This window comes from Babylonia areolata, chromosome 5, assembly GCF_041734735.1.
Source record: "Babylonia areolata isolate BAREFJ2019XMU chromosome 5, ASM4173473v1, whole genome shotgun sequence".
NCBI lineage: Eukaryota > Metazoa > Mollusca > Gastropoda > Neogastropoda > Buccinidae > Babylonia > Babylonia areolata.
This window is the reverse complement of record NC_134880.1, coordinates 53,313,944-53,330,008: the sequence shown is the minus strand read 5'-3', so window position 1 is coordinate 53,330,008 and position 16,065 is coordinate 53,313,944. Positions and strand designations below refer to the sequence as shown.

Here is a 16,065-nt window from a genome sequence, read left to right as displayed (position 1 = left end):
AGGTGTTCAATGTGGGTGTGTTGGTTGGTATGTGTGTATATGATTTTAATGTTGTTGTGTTGGGTGTTCAATGTGGGTGTGGGTGTGTTGGTATGTGTGTGTATGATTGAATGTTGTTGTGTTAGGTGTTCAATGTGGGTGTGTTGGTTGGTTGGTATGTGTGTATATGATTGAATGTTGTTGTGTTAGGTGTTCAATGTGGGTGTGTTGGTTGGTTGGTATGTGTGTATATGATTGAATGTTGTTGTGTTAGGTGTTCAATGTGGGTGTGTTGGTTGGTTGGTATGTGTGTTTATGATTGAATGTTGTTGTGTTAGGTGTTCAATGTGGGTGTGTTGTTGGTTGGTATGTGTGTATATGATTGAATGTTGTGTTAGGTGTTCAATGTGGGTGTGTTGGTTGGTATGTGTATGTGATTGAATGTTGATGTGTTGGGTGTTCAATGTGGGTGTGGGTGTGTTAATATGTGTGTTTATGATTGAATGTTGTTGTGTTAGGTGTTCAATGTGGGTGTGTTGGTTGGTTGGTATGTGTGTATATGATTGAATAATGTTGTGTTAGGTGTTCAATGTGGGTGTGTTGGTTGGTTGGTATGTGTGTATATGATTGAATGTTGTTGTGTTAGGTGTTCACTGTGGATGTCGGGTGTGTGGCTGGGTAGGTAAGTGACTGGAATTAATTGGTTGGTTGGTTGGTGTGCTGGTCGATTCACTTATTAAATGTAAAGAGACATAGGTCGAAAGACAAACACAACAGAGAATGATTCCAATCGGTTGACAAAACGAAAGACATAGACTCCACGAGTATACTCCAACCTGACCCGTGTGTGTGTGTGTGTGTGTGTGTGTGTGTGTGTGTGTGTGTGTGTGTGTGTGTGTGTGTGTGTGTGACCCAGGGCAAGGAGAACCGTGACAGGTGGGTGTACCTGCTGATTGGCGTGGTGTGTCTGCCCTACCTGGTCACCTTCCTGGAGAGCCTCTTCAGGGCGCTGTTCGGCAACTTCCAGTGCCCCTCCATCGGCAACATGCTCTGGGTAATGTCATGTCCGTACAGAAAGTGAACGCAGAATACATTCATGTCCCCTGTTAGTTGTGCATGCTCAGAGATTCGGTTCGGCTGAGAGCTGTCGCATGGTACAAAGATTGGCTGAGCAATATAGGTTTGTTCATTATCCGTTAATCTCTTGTCTTACTAAGTTGTATGCGTGTCGTACATTTGGTAAGATATCAAAGGTATGTCTCTTTTGCTGAACCAGCCGCCACGGCCAACTGGTTAGCCGGTTGGGAGGAAGCGGGTTCGATTCTCAGCGGAAGTGGTTCTTTGTTTGTTTGTTTGTTTTGTTGTTTGTTTGTTTTTTCGGCCCGCAGCCGGCTCGAACTCAGCGCTAAGTGTATTTGGGGCTTACACGGGAAGACTGGGACCACACAGATGAGTGTCATCCCCCGTGTTTGACTGTGTTACTCAAATTTCCAGGCCAACACTGCAAGTGCCTGTACCTCTCGAGCCTGGTCAACGCCGAGATATCATTATTAAAGAAAGCGGAGAGTATACAGCCTTGTCCTGTAGATCCAAAGCTAGATTGACCTCCACAGCAACATAGTCACCATCACTATCCCCCTGCTTCATCACCAATAAAATTTAAAAAAATGTAAAAAAAAGAACCAAGACCTAATTCTGTGACTTTTGCTGCCTTGCTCTCATGATGACCTCAGTTTCGCCCCCTCCCCTCCCCCCCCCCCCTTCCCCCTCCCTCCTCAACTTCCGTGCTTGTGGTGAGTCTTGTCAAGGTCTTCAGTGTCGGTATACTCATGGGGGACTGTCGTTGGAGGGGCGTGGTGGCGACATCCACACTTTGGGAGACACTCACTCCGTTCTGATCCCGCGACTGAGTTGTTATTGTCGTCAGTTGGGAGCTTGCTCGATAGTGTCTTGATTTCGTTAAATCAGAACAGGCGCTGCTGAACACCATCGAAGTGACTCAGCAGAAGTGCAGGGTCTCATTTGGTGTGTGGCCTATTGGCGACCTGACTATCGATATTCCCTGTGGACGGTATGGGAGAAATGCCGCTAAAACGGTGCAGATGACTGGACAGCCTTTATCAACGAAACAGAATGTGCAAGAAAGAACGTGATCCTCTTGCTTCAGAGTCGTGCATGTGTGCTGTGACTGGTGTGGGAGAGATTTGATTTGTCACCGCGCGAAATTTAGTCATTCATGCATTTAGTAGTAGTAGTAGTAGTAGTAGCAGTAGTAGTAAGTGGTGGTGGTGGTGTCACTGTAGTAGCAGTAGATGGAGGGGTAGGAGGAGGAGTGGTGGTGGTGGTAGTAATAGTATACTAGTTGTAGCAGTAGCAGCAGTAGTAGCAGTAGCGTTATCATAGATACTACTATCTTCTTCTTCTTCTTCTTCTTCTTCTTCTTCTTCTCCTTCTTCTTCCTCCTCCTCTTCCTCCTCCTCCTTCTTCTCCTCCTTCTTCTTCCTCCTCCTCCTCCTTATCCTTCTCTTTCTTCTTCTTCTTCATCAAGATCAACGCAACCATTCATCACCACTTTCTCTCTGCTCTGTGTGTGTGTGTGTGTGTGTGTGTGTGTGTGTGTGTGTGTGTGTGTGTTCCTCTGTGTGTGTGTGTGTGTGTGTGTGTGTGTGTGTGTGCGTGTGTGTGTGTGTGTGTGTTCCTGTGTGTGTGTGTGTGTGTGTGTGTGTGTGTGTGTGTGTGTGTGTGTGTGTGTGAGGGCAGATACTGCTGACGGAAGGGCTGCACAGCCTGGGTCTGAGCCTGCTGCTGTTCCGCGTCCTGCCCTGCCTGGACACCGTGCGATGCCTGCTGCTGATGAACGGCCTGTGCTCCATCCCCGCCCTCCTCCGCCTCGTGGCCACCACGCGCTCCGATGACCCGCCCCGCAAGGTGGTCACCGCCATTCTGGATGGCCTGGCTGCCCTCATGCAGCTGTCCGCTTACGTCATCTGCATGCTGTCCATGACGTCACGCTGCGTGCACGAGGAGGGGGGAGCAGGGGGGGAGGAGGAGGAGGCGGCGGCGGGGGGTGGTGGTGTTGATGGAGGAGGTATGGTGTGGTGTAGTGGGGCGGGGGGGGGAGGTGTACGGGGGGCGGGGGGGGGGGGAGGACTAGGTTCTTTTTTTGTGTGTGTGTTTCTTGGGTGTTTTGTGCTCATCGTTCTTGTCGTCGTCGTCGTTGTTGTTATTGTTGTTGTTGTTGTTGTTCTTCTTCTTCTTCTTCTTCTTCTTCTTCTTCTTCTTCTTCTTCTTCTTCTTCTTCTATGTGTGTGTCTGTGTCTCTGTGTGTGTTTGAGGGGGCGGGGGGGGGGGGGGTGCGTGTTTGTTGTTGTTTTTACCTTCTGTTCTAGTTTTATGTTTCTTTTCCCTGTAAAGTTTTTTGATTCACTTTTGACACCTAATGGTTAATGAAACTATGCTTATATATAATTCCTGACTGACAAAATGATGTTTCGCTGTTTTTCTTGTTATCTTTTTCTTCTACGGCTATGATGCTGTGTTTAGATAGAGGTGCGCATGTACGCTTTGGATCGATACTGTTCTTCACGAAATGTTAGCCCAGTGTTGTCCTCTGGTCCTATCCCTGCCCCCCACCAAACATACACACACACACACACACACACACACACACACACACACACACACACACACACACACACACACACACACACACATAGGCCTACCCCACTAACAGCAAGCGTTGCTCATTCAGTTTACCATAATGAAATAAAATGTTGACTTCACTTCTCTCTCTCACACACACACACACACACACACACACACACACACACACACGGAGGCCTGCCCCCCCACCCCCACTCCCACCCCTCCTCCCTGCCCCCCACTAACAACAGCAACCGTTGCTCATTCAGTTTACCATAATGAGATAAAATGTTGAGTTGTCTTCTCATGACACCCACCCCCACCCCCACCCCACAGGCCTGCCAGCCTCCCAGCTGCTGAAGGACTCCGGCACGGCCTGGCAGCACACGTACTCCGTGTCGGACATGTCCTGGGAGATCCCCCTGGCCCTGCTCCTCGTGTCCTCCCAGTGGTGGGAGAACTTCTGTGACAAGGTGGGTCACCCGCCTGTGTGCTTGCTGTTTCTTTTTTTTTCTTTTTTCTTTCTTTCTTTTTTTTTCTTTGTTTTTCTCAAGGCCTGACTAAGCGCGTTGGGTTACGCTGCTGGTCAGGCATCTGCTTGGCAGATGTGGTGTAGCGTATATGGATTTGTCCGAACGCAGTGACGCCTCCTTGAGCTACTGAAACTGAAACTGAAACTGTTTCTTTCCTTACTTGTTTTCTTCAGTTTAACGTCTATTCACTATAAGTGTTTTTAGACGGAAAGGAGTAAAGTAGTGTATAAAGGAAAGGGAATGCATGTGAATATTAGTGTAAAAATAAAATAAAATAAATAAAATATAAAAAAAAAAGTTCATGTTATGTATCAGAGGAAAAGTATATTATAAGAAAAAGTCTAAAGAGGTTGTAGTGTGTATTGAATGAGTTGTCTTGGGAAGGAGAATATGTATATGCATATCAACAAGTATTCCTTACTTGCGTGTGCGTGTGTGTGTGTGTGTGTGTGTTGTTGTTGTTGTTGTTTTTGTTGTTGTTGTTGTTGTGTGTGTGTTGTTGTTCTCGGCTTCTTTTGTTTGTTTGTTTGTTTATCTATCAGTTCATTATTCATGTATTTATGTGTTTGTTTATTTATCTATGTGTTTATTTATTTGCTTATTTATTTATTTATTCATTTATTTATGTATTTATCTATGTGTAGATTTATCTATTTATATATTTGTTTGTTTGTTTGTTTAATTATCTTGTTCAGTTTAGGTGATTTTGTTGGATAGTTATTCGTTTGTTTATTCAATAACTTATCTATCTGTTTATCTGTTTGTTTATGTGATTTTAGCTTCAGCCCGATATAGATACTTTTGTTCTTTTGTTCTTTTTTTTTTTCTTTTTTTTTTTAGTGGTGGTCGTAGTAGCAGTAGTATTAGTAGTGTATGGATGTATGGGTGGATGGATGGATGATCTTACACAAAACTCGTTATGATTTTATGTTACCAGAAATAGATATCAAATAAAAACAATACAATGAAATAAGAAGAAAAATTAAATGAAATAAAACAAGTAGCTAGTAAATTAAATTGGAATAAAATGAAATATGATATAATATTATTAAAACGAACAAAATAACGTAAACCAAGCTGACATCAAAATGAAACGAAACGAAAGAACACACACACACACACACACACACACACACACACACACACACACACACACACACACACACACACACACACACACACACACACACACACACACACACACACACACACACACACACACGATAAAACAGATAAACCAAAATCAAATTGAATGGAACTGAATTATGCAGAATAGAAAAAAAATTCAAATGAACTCAAAATAAGATAAAAAATAAAATAAAAATGACAAAACAATAAAAGAACATGAAAATACCAATTCTAAAGCAAGTAAAATAAAGGAAAGAAACAAACCTCCTTGTTTTTTTCAACAGGACCTGAGGCTTGGCGCGCTGTACGTACCGGTCAAGGCCTACAAGGACTCCCTGCACAGGGTCCGCACCAAGGCCTACATTCTGGCATCGCTGTGGAAGATCGGCCTGACTTTCGGCTTTGCCTTCCTGCTCGTGCCGGACCTGTCTCTGGCTCATGAAGCATTCAAGGTAGGCTGTGTGTATCTATCTATCTCTCTCTCTCTCTCTCTCTCTCTCTCTCTCTCTCTCTCTCTCTCTATCTATCTATATATATATATATATATATATATATATATATATGTGTGTGTGTGTGTGTGTGTGTGTGTGTGTGTGTGTTTTCTCAAGGCATGACTAAGCGCGTTGGGTTATGCTGCTGGTAAGGCATCTGCTTGGCAGATGTGGTGTAGCGTATATGGATTTGTCCGAACGCAGTGACGCCTCCTTGAGCTACTGAAACTGAAACTGAAACTGTGTGTATGGGGCCTGTGGGCACGTGAAGGTCTTCATGATGTTGTTGTTGGTGGTGGTGGTGGTGGTATCTTCTTCTTCTTCTTCTTCTTCTTCTTCGTCGTCGTCGTCGTCGTCGTCGTCGTCGTCGTCTTGTTCTTGTTCATCTTCTTGTCCATCTTCATCATCATCATCATCATCATCTTCTTCTTCTTCTTCTTCTTCTTCTTCTTCTTCTTCTTCTTCTTCTTCGTTCGTGGGCTGCAACTCCCACGTTCACTCGTATGTTCACAAGTGGGTTTTTACGTGCATGACCGTTTTTACTATGCCATGCAGGTAGCCATCCTCCGTTTTCGGGGGTAGTTGTTGTTCTACGAATGTTGCTTTTTGAAGGTATGCAATGGGAGTGTGGATGCTATTGTTGTTGATGATGTTGTCGCTGTTGTTTATTCAAAAAAGCTAGTTGTTCAGGGTATATTATGTGTGTTATTTCTTCAGGGTATACTGTGTGTGTTGTTTGTTCAAGGTATACTATGTGTGTTATTTGTTCAAGGTATATTATGTGTGTTGTTTCTTCAAGGTATACTGTGTGTGTTGTTTGTTCAAGGTATACTATGTGTGTTATTTGTTCAAGGTATATTATGTGTGTTGTTTGTTCAATGTATACTGTGTGTGTTATTTCTTCAAGGTATAGGACTATGTGTGTTATTTCTTCAAGGTATAGGACTATGTGTGTTGTTTGTTCAAGGTATAGGACTATGTGTGTTGTTTGTTCAAGGTATCGGACTATGTGTGTTGTTTGTTCAAGGTATCGGACTATGTGTGTTGTTTGTTCAAGGTATAGGACTATGTGTGTTATTTGTTCAAGGTATAGGACTATGTGTGTTGTTTGTTCAAGGTATAGGACTATGTGTGTTATTTGTTCAAGGTATACTATTTGTGTTGTTTGTTCAAGGTAATTGAACTATGTGTGTTATTTGTTCAAAGTATAGGACTATGTGTGTTGTTTATTCAAGGTATATGACTATGTGTGTTATTTGTTCAAGGTGTAGGACTATGTGTGTTATTTGTTCAAGGTATAGGACTATGTGTGTTATTTGTTCAAGGTATAGGACTATGTGTGTTATTTGTTCAAGGTATAGGACTATGTGTGTTATTTGTTCAAGGTATACTATGTCTGTTATTTGTTCAAGGTATAGGACTATGTGTGTTGTTTGTTCAAGGTATAGGACTATGTGCGTTGTTTCTTCAAGGTATACTATGTGTGTTATTTCTTCAAGGTATAGGACTATGTGTGTTATTTGTTCAAGGTATAGGACTTTGTGTGTTGTTTGTTCAAGGTATAGGACAATGTGTGTTATTTCGTCAAGGTATAGGACTATATGTGTTATTTCTTCAAGGTATAGGACTATGTGGGTTGTTTGTTCAAGGTATAGGACAATGTGTGTTAGGACATGCATGCACGTGTGTGTCTGTGTTTGTGTGTGTGTCTGTGCGTGTGTATGTGTGTGCATGTATGTATGCGTCTGTGTGTATGCCGAGCCCTTTACGCACTGAATATGAATATCCTTGGCCCTAAAAACAAAAGGGCCTATGTGATCTTTATCCTTTAATCTTACCACGTTACCCACCCACCCACCTACCCCCACCACCATCCTTAGGACCTGGGCGACACGCCGGCGGAGTACACGGACTACAACGGCACGTTCCTGCAGACGATGCCAGACCTGCCGCCCACCCAGCCCCCTGGCACCACCCAGCCCCCCATCCTGCCCGACCTCCTCACCCCTCCTCTCCCCCACCACTCCCCCATCCCCCCGGCGGAGAGCCGCTTCATGCAGGTGCAGGCCCAGAATTGCTCCCTCTTCAATCTGACCACCAGCGGCTCCCTCAACACCACGGTGTGCAGCACGAGTTACAGCTACAGCTGGCGGCAGTACATCACCTACCTGCCTCTGCTTCTGCAGGTAACATGGGGGGATCTTTAGGTAGGTAGATAGTAGGTAGGTAGGTAGGTAGTTGGTTAGTTAGGTGTGCAGCACCAGTTACAGCTACAGCTGGCGGCAGTACATCACCTACCTGCCTCTGCTTCTGCAGGTAACATGGGGGGATCTTTAGGTAGGTAGATAGTAGGTAGGTAGGTAGGTAGGTAGTTGGTTAGTTAGGTGTGCCACGCCACTTACAGCTACAGCTGGCGGCAATACATCACCTACCTGCCTCTGCTTCTGCAGGTAACATGGGGGGATCTTTAGGTAGGTAGATAGATAGATAGGTAGGTAGGTAGGTAGGTAGTTGGTTAGTTAGGTGTGCAGCACCAGTTACAGCTACAGCTGGCGGCAGTACATCACCTACCTGCCTCTGCTTCTGCAGGTAACATGGGGGGATCTTTAGGTAGGTAGATAGATAGATAGATAGATAGGTAGGTAGATAGGTAGGTAGGTAGGTAGTTGGTTAGTTAGGTGTGCAGCACCAGTTACAGCTACAGCTGGCGGCAATACATCACCTACCTGCCTCTGCTTCTGCAGGTAACATGGGGGGATCTTTAGGTAGGTAGATAGGTAGGTAGGTACGTACGTACGTAGTTGGTTAGTTAGGTGTGCCACGCCACTTACAGCTACAGCTGGCAGCAGTATATCACCTACCTGCCTCTGCTTCTGCAAGTAACATGGGGGGGGAGGGGGGGGCATCTTTAGGTAGTTAATTAGGTAGGTAGATAGATAGGTAGGTGGGTAGCTGCTTAGTTAGATGTGCAGCAACAGTTATAGCTACATTTGGCGGCATGCAGTACTTCACCTACCTGCCTCTGCTTCTGCGGAGGGTAGTTCATCTTTGGTTAGGTAGGTAGGTAGGTAGGCAGGCAGGCAGGTAGGTAGGTAGATAGGTAGGTAGGTAGGTTTTTTGTTGTTGTTGTTGTTTGTTTGGTTGGGTTTTGTTTTTGTTTTTTTTTGGGGGGGGGGGTTGTTGTGTGTGTTTGTTTTTTTTTTGGGGGGGGTTGTTTTTTTTTTTGTTGTTGTTGGTTTTTTTGGGGGGGGGTTTGGGGGGAGGGGGTTGTTTTGTGGTTGTTTTTGTTGTTGTTGTTGTTTTTTGTTTTGTTTTTGGTTTTTTTGGTGTGCAGCACCAGTTACAGTTGACAGCAGTACATCATTTACCTGCCTCTACTTCTGCAGGTGACATTGGGGGGGGGGGGGAGTATCGTTAGTCAGTTAATTAGGTAGTTTGTTAAGTAGTTACTCAGCACCAGACGCCGTGGCGAAGCGGTTAACGTCGTGGACTGACGGCTGGAAGGTCGCGGGTTCGATTCCCAGAGGAGGGTGTGTTTTCGGCCCGGGCCCGACTCCTACTCAGAGTTGAGTACAATGGGCTTAAATGTGAAGACTGGGACTACACAGTCGAGTATAATCCACTTCACAGATGCGTCTCTGGGCGTGTTGCTCTAATTTCCTGACCAACACTGCATGTGTCTGTATCTCTCGGGCCTGGTTGACACCGGGCTATCATTATGACAGGAAGCGTGGAGTACAGCCTTGTCACGTAGTCACCAACCTAAATGGACCTACATAGCATCATCTTCATCATGATCATCATCATTGTCCTCCTCTTCCTCCTTCTTCATCATCAATAATAGAAAAGAAGTCACAAATTATGTGGCCTTTCATGCCGTGCTCTCGTGGTGACCTGTTTCGATACCCCTCCACTTCAGTGCTTCCGTAAGTTCTGTCAAGGTCTTCGATGTCGATTCATTAAGGACTGTCACTGAAGGGATGTGGTGGCGGTCTCCACTCTGGGAGGGGCACTCACTCAGTCGCTCTGCGACTAAGCCATTATTGTCGTCAGTACGCGGCATAGTAGGTGGTGTCCTAAGTATATCAAATCAAAACAGGCACAACCGAACACCACCGAAGTGACTCAGCAGCAGTACTGGTCGTGCACGGGGCAAGGGGAGGAGCGCAGATGGCTGATCTGGCACCTACGTCTCCACTGGTGTGTGGCCTCCTGGCGACTTAACATCGATGGTTCCCTGTGGACAGTCAATGCTGCGACAGACAAACCCAGACAAACCCAGGAGTGGCCGTGTGTGGGGAAATGAGCGGCGTGGCCACTGAAACGGTGCAGATGATGGGGCAGCAAAAAAGAGTTGTCAATTAGTTAGGCGTGCAACGCCAGTTATATCTACAGATGGTGGCAGTGCATCACCTACCTGTTTCTACTTCTACAGGTACCTCTTCTTGGAGGGAGGGGCGGAGGGTCGTCTTTAGTCAGTTAGGTAGGTAGGTAGGTGGTTTTCTCGTTCGTTGGCTGGCTGGGTCTTCAGCGGCAGTGATGGCTACATCTAGAGGCAATACATCACTTACCGCCCTTCTCCTGCAAATAGTGTCTGGTCATGTTTATTTTTATTTGTTCGTTTGTTTCTTGAGTGAGTGAGTGATCGATTGATCTATTGATCTGTTGATTGGTTGATCGTTTTTTTTTTACTTACAGGTGGTGTCTTCAGGGCTGTGTTACTATTTCGCGAGGCTGGCCTGCAAGCTGTGCATGCAGAGGTTCTCCTTCGCCGTCCCTCTGTCCCTGGCAACACCTGTGTCTGTGGCCACCATCATCACGCTCTGCTACCTGTCGCCACAGTCCACACAGGTGAGAGGGAAGGAAGTCCACACAGGTGAGAGGGAAGGAAGGCCACACAGGTGAGAGGGAAGGAAGGCCACACAGGTGAGAGGGAAGGAAGGCCACACAGGTGAGAGGGAAGGAAGGCCACACAGGTGAGAGGGAAGGAAGGCCACACAGGTGGGAAGGAAGGCCACACAGGTGGGAAGGAAGGGGAAGATCACACAGGTGGGAAGGAAGGAAGGCCACACAGGTGAGAGGGAAGGAAGGCCACACAAGTGAGAGGGAAGGAAGGCCAGACAGGTGGGAAGGAAGGAAGGCCACACAGGTGAGAGGGAAGGAAGGCCATACAGGTGAGAGGGAAGGAAGTCCACACAGGTGAGAGGGAAGGAAGTCCACACAGGTGAGAGGGAAGGAAGGCCACACAGGTGAGAGGGAAGGAAGGCCATACAGGTGAGAAGGAAGGAAGGCCACACAGGTGAGAGGGAAGGAAGGCCATACAGGTGAGAGGGAAGGAAGTCCACACAGGTGAGAGGGAAGGAAGGCCATATAGGTGAGAGGGAAGGAAGTCCACAGAGACGAGAGGGAAGGAAGGCCATACAGGTGAGAAGGAAGGAAGGCCACACAGGTGAGAGGGAAGGACGTCCACACAGGTGAGAGGGAAGGAAGGTCACACAGGTGAGAGGGAAGGAAGGCCATACAGGTGAGAGGGAAGGAAGTCCACCCAGGTGAGAGGGAAGGAAGTCCACACAAGTGAGAGAGGGAAGGAAGTCCATACAGGTGAGAGGGAAGGAAGGCCATACAGGTGAGAGGGAAGGAAGTCCACACAGGTGAGAGGGAAGGAAGTCCACACAGGTGAGAGGGAAGGAAGTCCACACAAGTGAGAGAGGGAAGGAAGTCCATACAGGTGAGAGGGAAGGAAGTCCATACAGGTGAGAGGGAAGGAAGGTCACACAGGTGAGAGGGAAGGAAGGTCACACAGGTGAGAGGGAAGGAAGTCCATTCAGGTGAGAGAGAATGAAGGTCACACAAGTGAGAGGGAAGGAAGGCCAGACAGGTGGGAAGGAAGGAAGATCACACAGGTGGGAAGGAAGGAAGGCCATACAGGTGAGAGGGAAGGAAGGCCATACAGGTGAGAAGGAAGAAAGTCTACACAGGTGAGAAGGAAGGAAGGCCACACAGGTGAGAAGGAAGGAAGGCCACACAGGTGAGAAGGAAGGAAGGCCACACAGGTGAGAAGGAAGGAAGGCCACACAGGTGAGAAGGAAGGAAGGCCACACAGGTGAGAGGGAAGGAAGGCCACACAGGTGAGAAGGAAGGAAGTCCACACAGGTGAGAGGGAAGGAAGTCCATACAGGTGAGAGGGAAGGAAGTCCATTCAGGTGAGAGGGAAGGAAGGCCACACAGGTGAGAAGGAAGGAAGGCCATACAGGTGAGAGGGAAGGAAGGCCATACAGGTGAGAAGGAAGGAAGTCCATTCAGGTGAGAGGGAAGGAAAGCCACACAGGTGGGAAGGAAGGAAGGCCACACAGGTGGGAAGGAAGGAAGGCCACACAGGTGGGAAGGAAGGAAGATCACACAGGTGAGAGGGAAGGAAGGCCACACAGGTGAGAAGGAAGGAAGGCCACACAGGTGGGAAGGAAGGAAGTCTACACAGGTGAGAAGGAAGGAAGGCCACACAGGTGAGAAGGAAGGAAGGCCACACAGGTGAGAAGGAAGGAAGGCCACACAGGTGAGAAGGAAGGAAGGCCACACAGGTGGGAAGGAAGGAAGGCCACACAGGTGGGAAGGAAGGAAGGCCACACAGGTGAGAAGGAAGGAAGGCCACACAGGTGAGAGGGAAGGAAGGCCACATAGGTGGGAAGGAAGTCCACACAGGTGAGAGGGAAGGAAGGCCACACAGGTGGGAAGGAAGGAAGTCCACACAGGTGAGAGGGAAGGAAGGCCACACAGGTGAGAGGGAAGGAAGGCCACACAGGTGAGAAGGAAGGAAGGCCATACAGATGATAGGGAAGGTAGGTCACACAGGTGAGAGGGAAGGAAGGCCACACAGGTGAGAGGGAAGGAAGGCCACACAGGTGAGAGGGAAGGAAGTCCATACAGGTGAGAGGGAAGGAAGTCCATTCAGGTGAGAGGGAAGGTAGGTCACACAGGTGAGAGGGAAGGAAAATCACACGGATGGGAATGAAGGAAGTCCATACAAGTGAGAGGGAAGGAAAGGAATTAACCTTCAGTATTTGTGGGTACTTAGGTCCTTTAAAAAGGGTTGAGCAAAACCCATGGCGTAAAGGACACTGAATGCAGAAGATGGAACATAAAACATGGAAGCATTGTTTCTTCTCTCTTTTACACTGTTTATTTTCAGTGGTAAGAGGAAAAAAAGACATAGAGAGAGGGAAAAGGATTTGTGTGGGAGAAAGCAATTTTGATGAGGGAGTGGGGTGAATATAGGGTGAGGGGAGAGAGAGATGGGGTGAATGCAGAGGAGAGAGAATTGGAGGAAGAAAATGGAGAGACAGACACAGACAGAGAAAGAGAGACGGAGATAACTCAGAATTCTAAACGAAATTTAACATGCAAAGCAAACAGACTGGGCTGGCCGCAGAAAGGCCAAACACAAATAAAACACTAAGGAAAAATAAAAATATTTTTACTTCAAAAACAGCACAAAACAGAAATATTAGGACCCAGAAGAAAAGCTAAAAACAGAAATATTGGGACTTCGAAGAACAGCTAAAACAGGAATATTTGGACCTAGAAGAACAGCTAAAAACAGAAATATTGGACCTCGAAACAAAGCTAAAAACGAAGAGCAGCTAAAGACAGAATTACTTGGACTTCGAAAAACAAGGAATATTGGGACTTCGAAGAAAAGCTAAAACATGAATATCTGGACCTAGAAGCTACCTTAGTATTCCTTGACATTCTGGGGCTGTTGTTGGTGGTGGTTGTGTTAATATTGTTGCTGCTGTTGTTGCTACTATTGTTGTTGTTGTTGTTGTTTGTACGACGGGCGCAATAGCCGAGTGGTTAAAGCGTTGGACTGTAAATCTGAGGGTCCCGGGTTCGAATCACGGTGACGGCGCCTGGTGGGTGAAAGGTGGAGATTTTTACGATCTCCCAGGTCAACATATGTGCAGACCTGCTAGTGCCTGAACCCTCTTCGTGTGTATATGCAAGCAGAAGATCAAATACGCACGTTAAAGATCCTGTAATCCATGTCAGCGTTCGGTGGGTTATGGAAACAAGAACATACCCAGCATGCACACCCCCGAAAAAGGAGTATGGCTGCCTACATGGCGGGGTGAAAACGGTCATACACGTAAAAAGTCCACTCGTGTGCATACGAGTGAACGTGGGAGTTGCAGCCCTCGAACGCAGAAGAAGAAGAAGTTGTTTGTACCCCCACACCACCACCACCACCACCCCCACACCTCTCTCACGCTGCAGATTATCCCCGACTTCCTGGGCTGGTCGTGCACGGGCCAAGGGGAGGAGCGCAGATGGCTGATCTGGCACCTGGGTCTGGGGTTGGGTCTGTGGTGGACGTCCCAGCTGTGGATCACACGATACGTCTGGACCCCGCAGGCCCCGCGACTCGCCTTCACCGAGAGGTGCCGCTCTGTGTGTGTGTGTGTGTGTGTGTTGGCGGGCGGGGAGGGGGGTAGGTGTGTGTGTGTAGGTGTATGGATGGGAGTGTAGGTGTGTGTGTTCGTGTGTGGTGATGTGTGTGTGTGTGTGTGTGTGTGTGTGTGTGTGTGTGTGTGTCTCTGTGCTGTCTGTTTGTATGCGTATGTGTGTCTGTGCGAAGGGGTGGGTAGGTGTGTGTGTGGCTGTGGGTGTATGTGTGTGTGTAGGTGTAGGTGAGTGTGTGTGTGAGTGTGTGTGTGTGTGTGTGTGTGTGTGAGTGAGGGGGGGTGTATGTGTGGGGGGGGAGGAGTGTGTGTGTGTGTGTTGGAGCTGGAGATAGGTAGGTGGGTGGGTGGGTGTATATGTGTGTGTGGAGGGGTGGTATGTGTGTGTGCGTGTGTGTGTGCGTGTGTGTGTGGGGGGGGGGGTGTTTATCATTATGTGTGCCTGTCTGTCTTTCTGTCTGTGTTTATGTCTGTCTGTTTGTCTGCCTGTCTGTCTGTATATGTATCTGTGTGTGTGAGTGTGTCGAGGAGGGCGGGTGTGTGTGTTTGTGCGTGAGTGTGCGTATGTGCGTGTGTGTTTGTCTGTCCTTCTGATTATATGTATGTGTGTGTGTGTGTATGTGTGTGTCTTTCTGTCTTTCTGTCCGCGCGTGTGTGTGTGTGTGTGTGTGTAAGTCTACCTGTGTGGGGGGGGGGCGCTTGGGGGGGGGGGGACAGGAAGGGTTGAGGTTCGTCGCACTAGCTTGAGTAGGGTGTGGCGGATTCTTCTTCTTCTTTTTTTTCTTTTTTTTTCCAGCGCATGGAAGGAATAACACAGGTGTGACTGGGGATGGGGGAAGAATGAGGGGGTGAGTGGGTGAGTGGGTGGGTGGGGGAGGTTGCGTGGTCGTGGGGGCCTGCTCCACATGATGATGACAAAGACAGCAATGATCGCGTGGAGTGGCCTCGCTGGCATGCTGCTCTTGTCGCACCACTTCCACTGCTGATGCTGCTGCTGCTGCTGCTGCTGCTGCTGCTGCTGCTGCTATTGTTACTGCTACTGCTGCTGATGATAATATCAAGAACAACTACAACACCACCAATATTGATGATAATGATGGATAATAATAATAATAATAATAATAATAATAATATTGATGATGATGATGATGATGATGATTATGATAATAATAATGTGTGTACGCATGATAGTCATTCGTGTCCGACTATGACCATGAGAACAGCAGAGGCAACTGCTGTCCCGAGTATCTGGGCTGGAATTTGATTATAGTGGAGAGTGCCTTGCCCAGGTTACGTCCCCACTCTCTCAGCCAAGAGGGTAATTATAATAGTAAGAAGGAGAAGAAGAAGGAGAATGATGATGATGATGATGATGATAACATGGCCGTCGTGTGGTGGTGGTAGTAGTTATGATGATGATGATGATGGTGGTGGTGGTGGTGATGATGACGATAATGACGACGACAACAACAACAACACTAACATGTCCGTGGTGGTGGTGGTGGTGGTGATGATGGTAGTGGTGGTGGTGGTGATGATGATGATGATGGTAGTGGTGGTGGTGGTGATGATGATGATGGTGGTGGTGGTGGTGGTGGTGATGGTGATGGCGATGACGACGACGACAACAACAACAACAGCAATAACAACAACACTAATATGTCCGTGGTGGTGGTGGTGGCGGTGATGGTGATGACGATGACGATGACGACGACAACAGCAACACCAACACTAACATGTCCATGGTGTCGTGGTGGTGGTAGTGGTGGTGATGATGATGGTGATGGCAGTGATGATTACGATATAACCATGATGACGGACGACAACAGAAACAAC

General features: G+C 47.4%; 1 protein-coding gene across 1 annotated transcript in view; it reads left to right on the top strand.

Annotated features, from left to right (window-relative positions):
• Positions 1–16,065, top strand: part of LOC143282309 (chitin synthase chs-2-like) — a 70,343-nt gene that overhangs the window by 33,826 nt on the left and 20,452 nt on the right. The window contains exons 6-12 of the mRNA XM_076587911.1: positions 896–1,033; positions 2,740–3,067; positions 3,958–4,094; positions 5,567–5,734; positions 7,654–7,959; positions 10,472–10,624; positions 14,045–14,208. Of these exons, the coding sequence (XP_076444026.1) occupies positions 896–1,033; positions 2,740–3,067; positions 3,958–4,094; positions 5,567–5,734; positions 7,654–7,959; positions 10,472–10,624; positions 14,045–14,208 (1,394 nt within the window). The remainder of the gene's footprint in view (positions 1–895; positions 1,034–2,739; positions 3,068–3,957; positions 4,095–5,566; positions 5,735–7,653; positions 7,960–10,471; positions 10,625–14,044; positions 14,209–16,065) is intronic.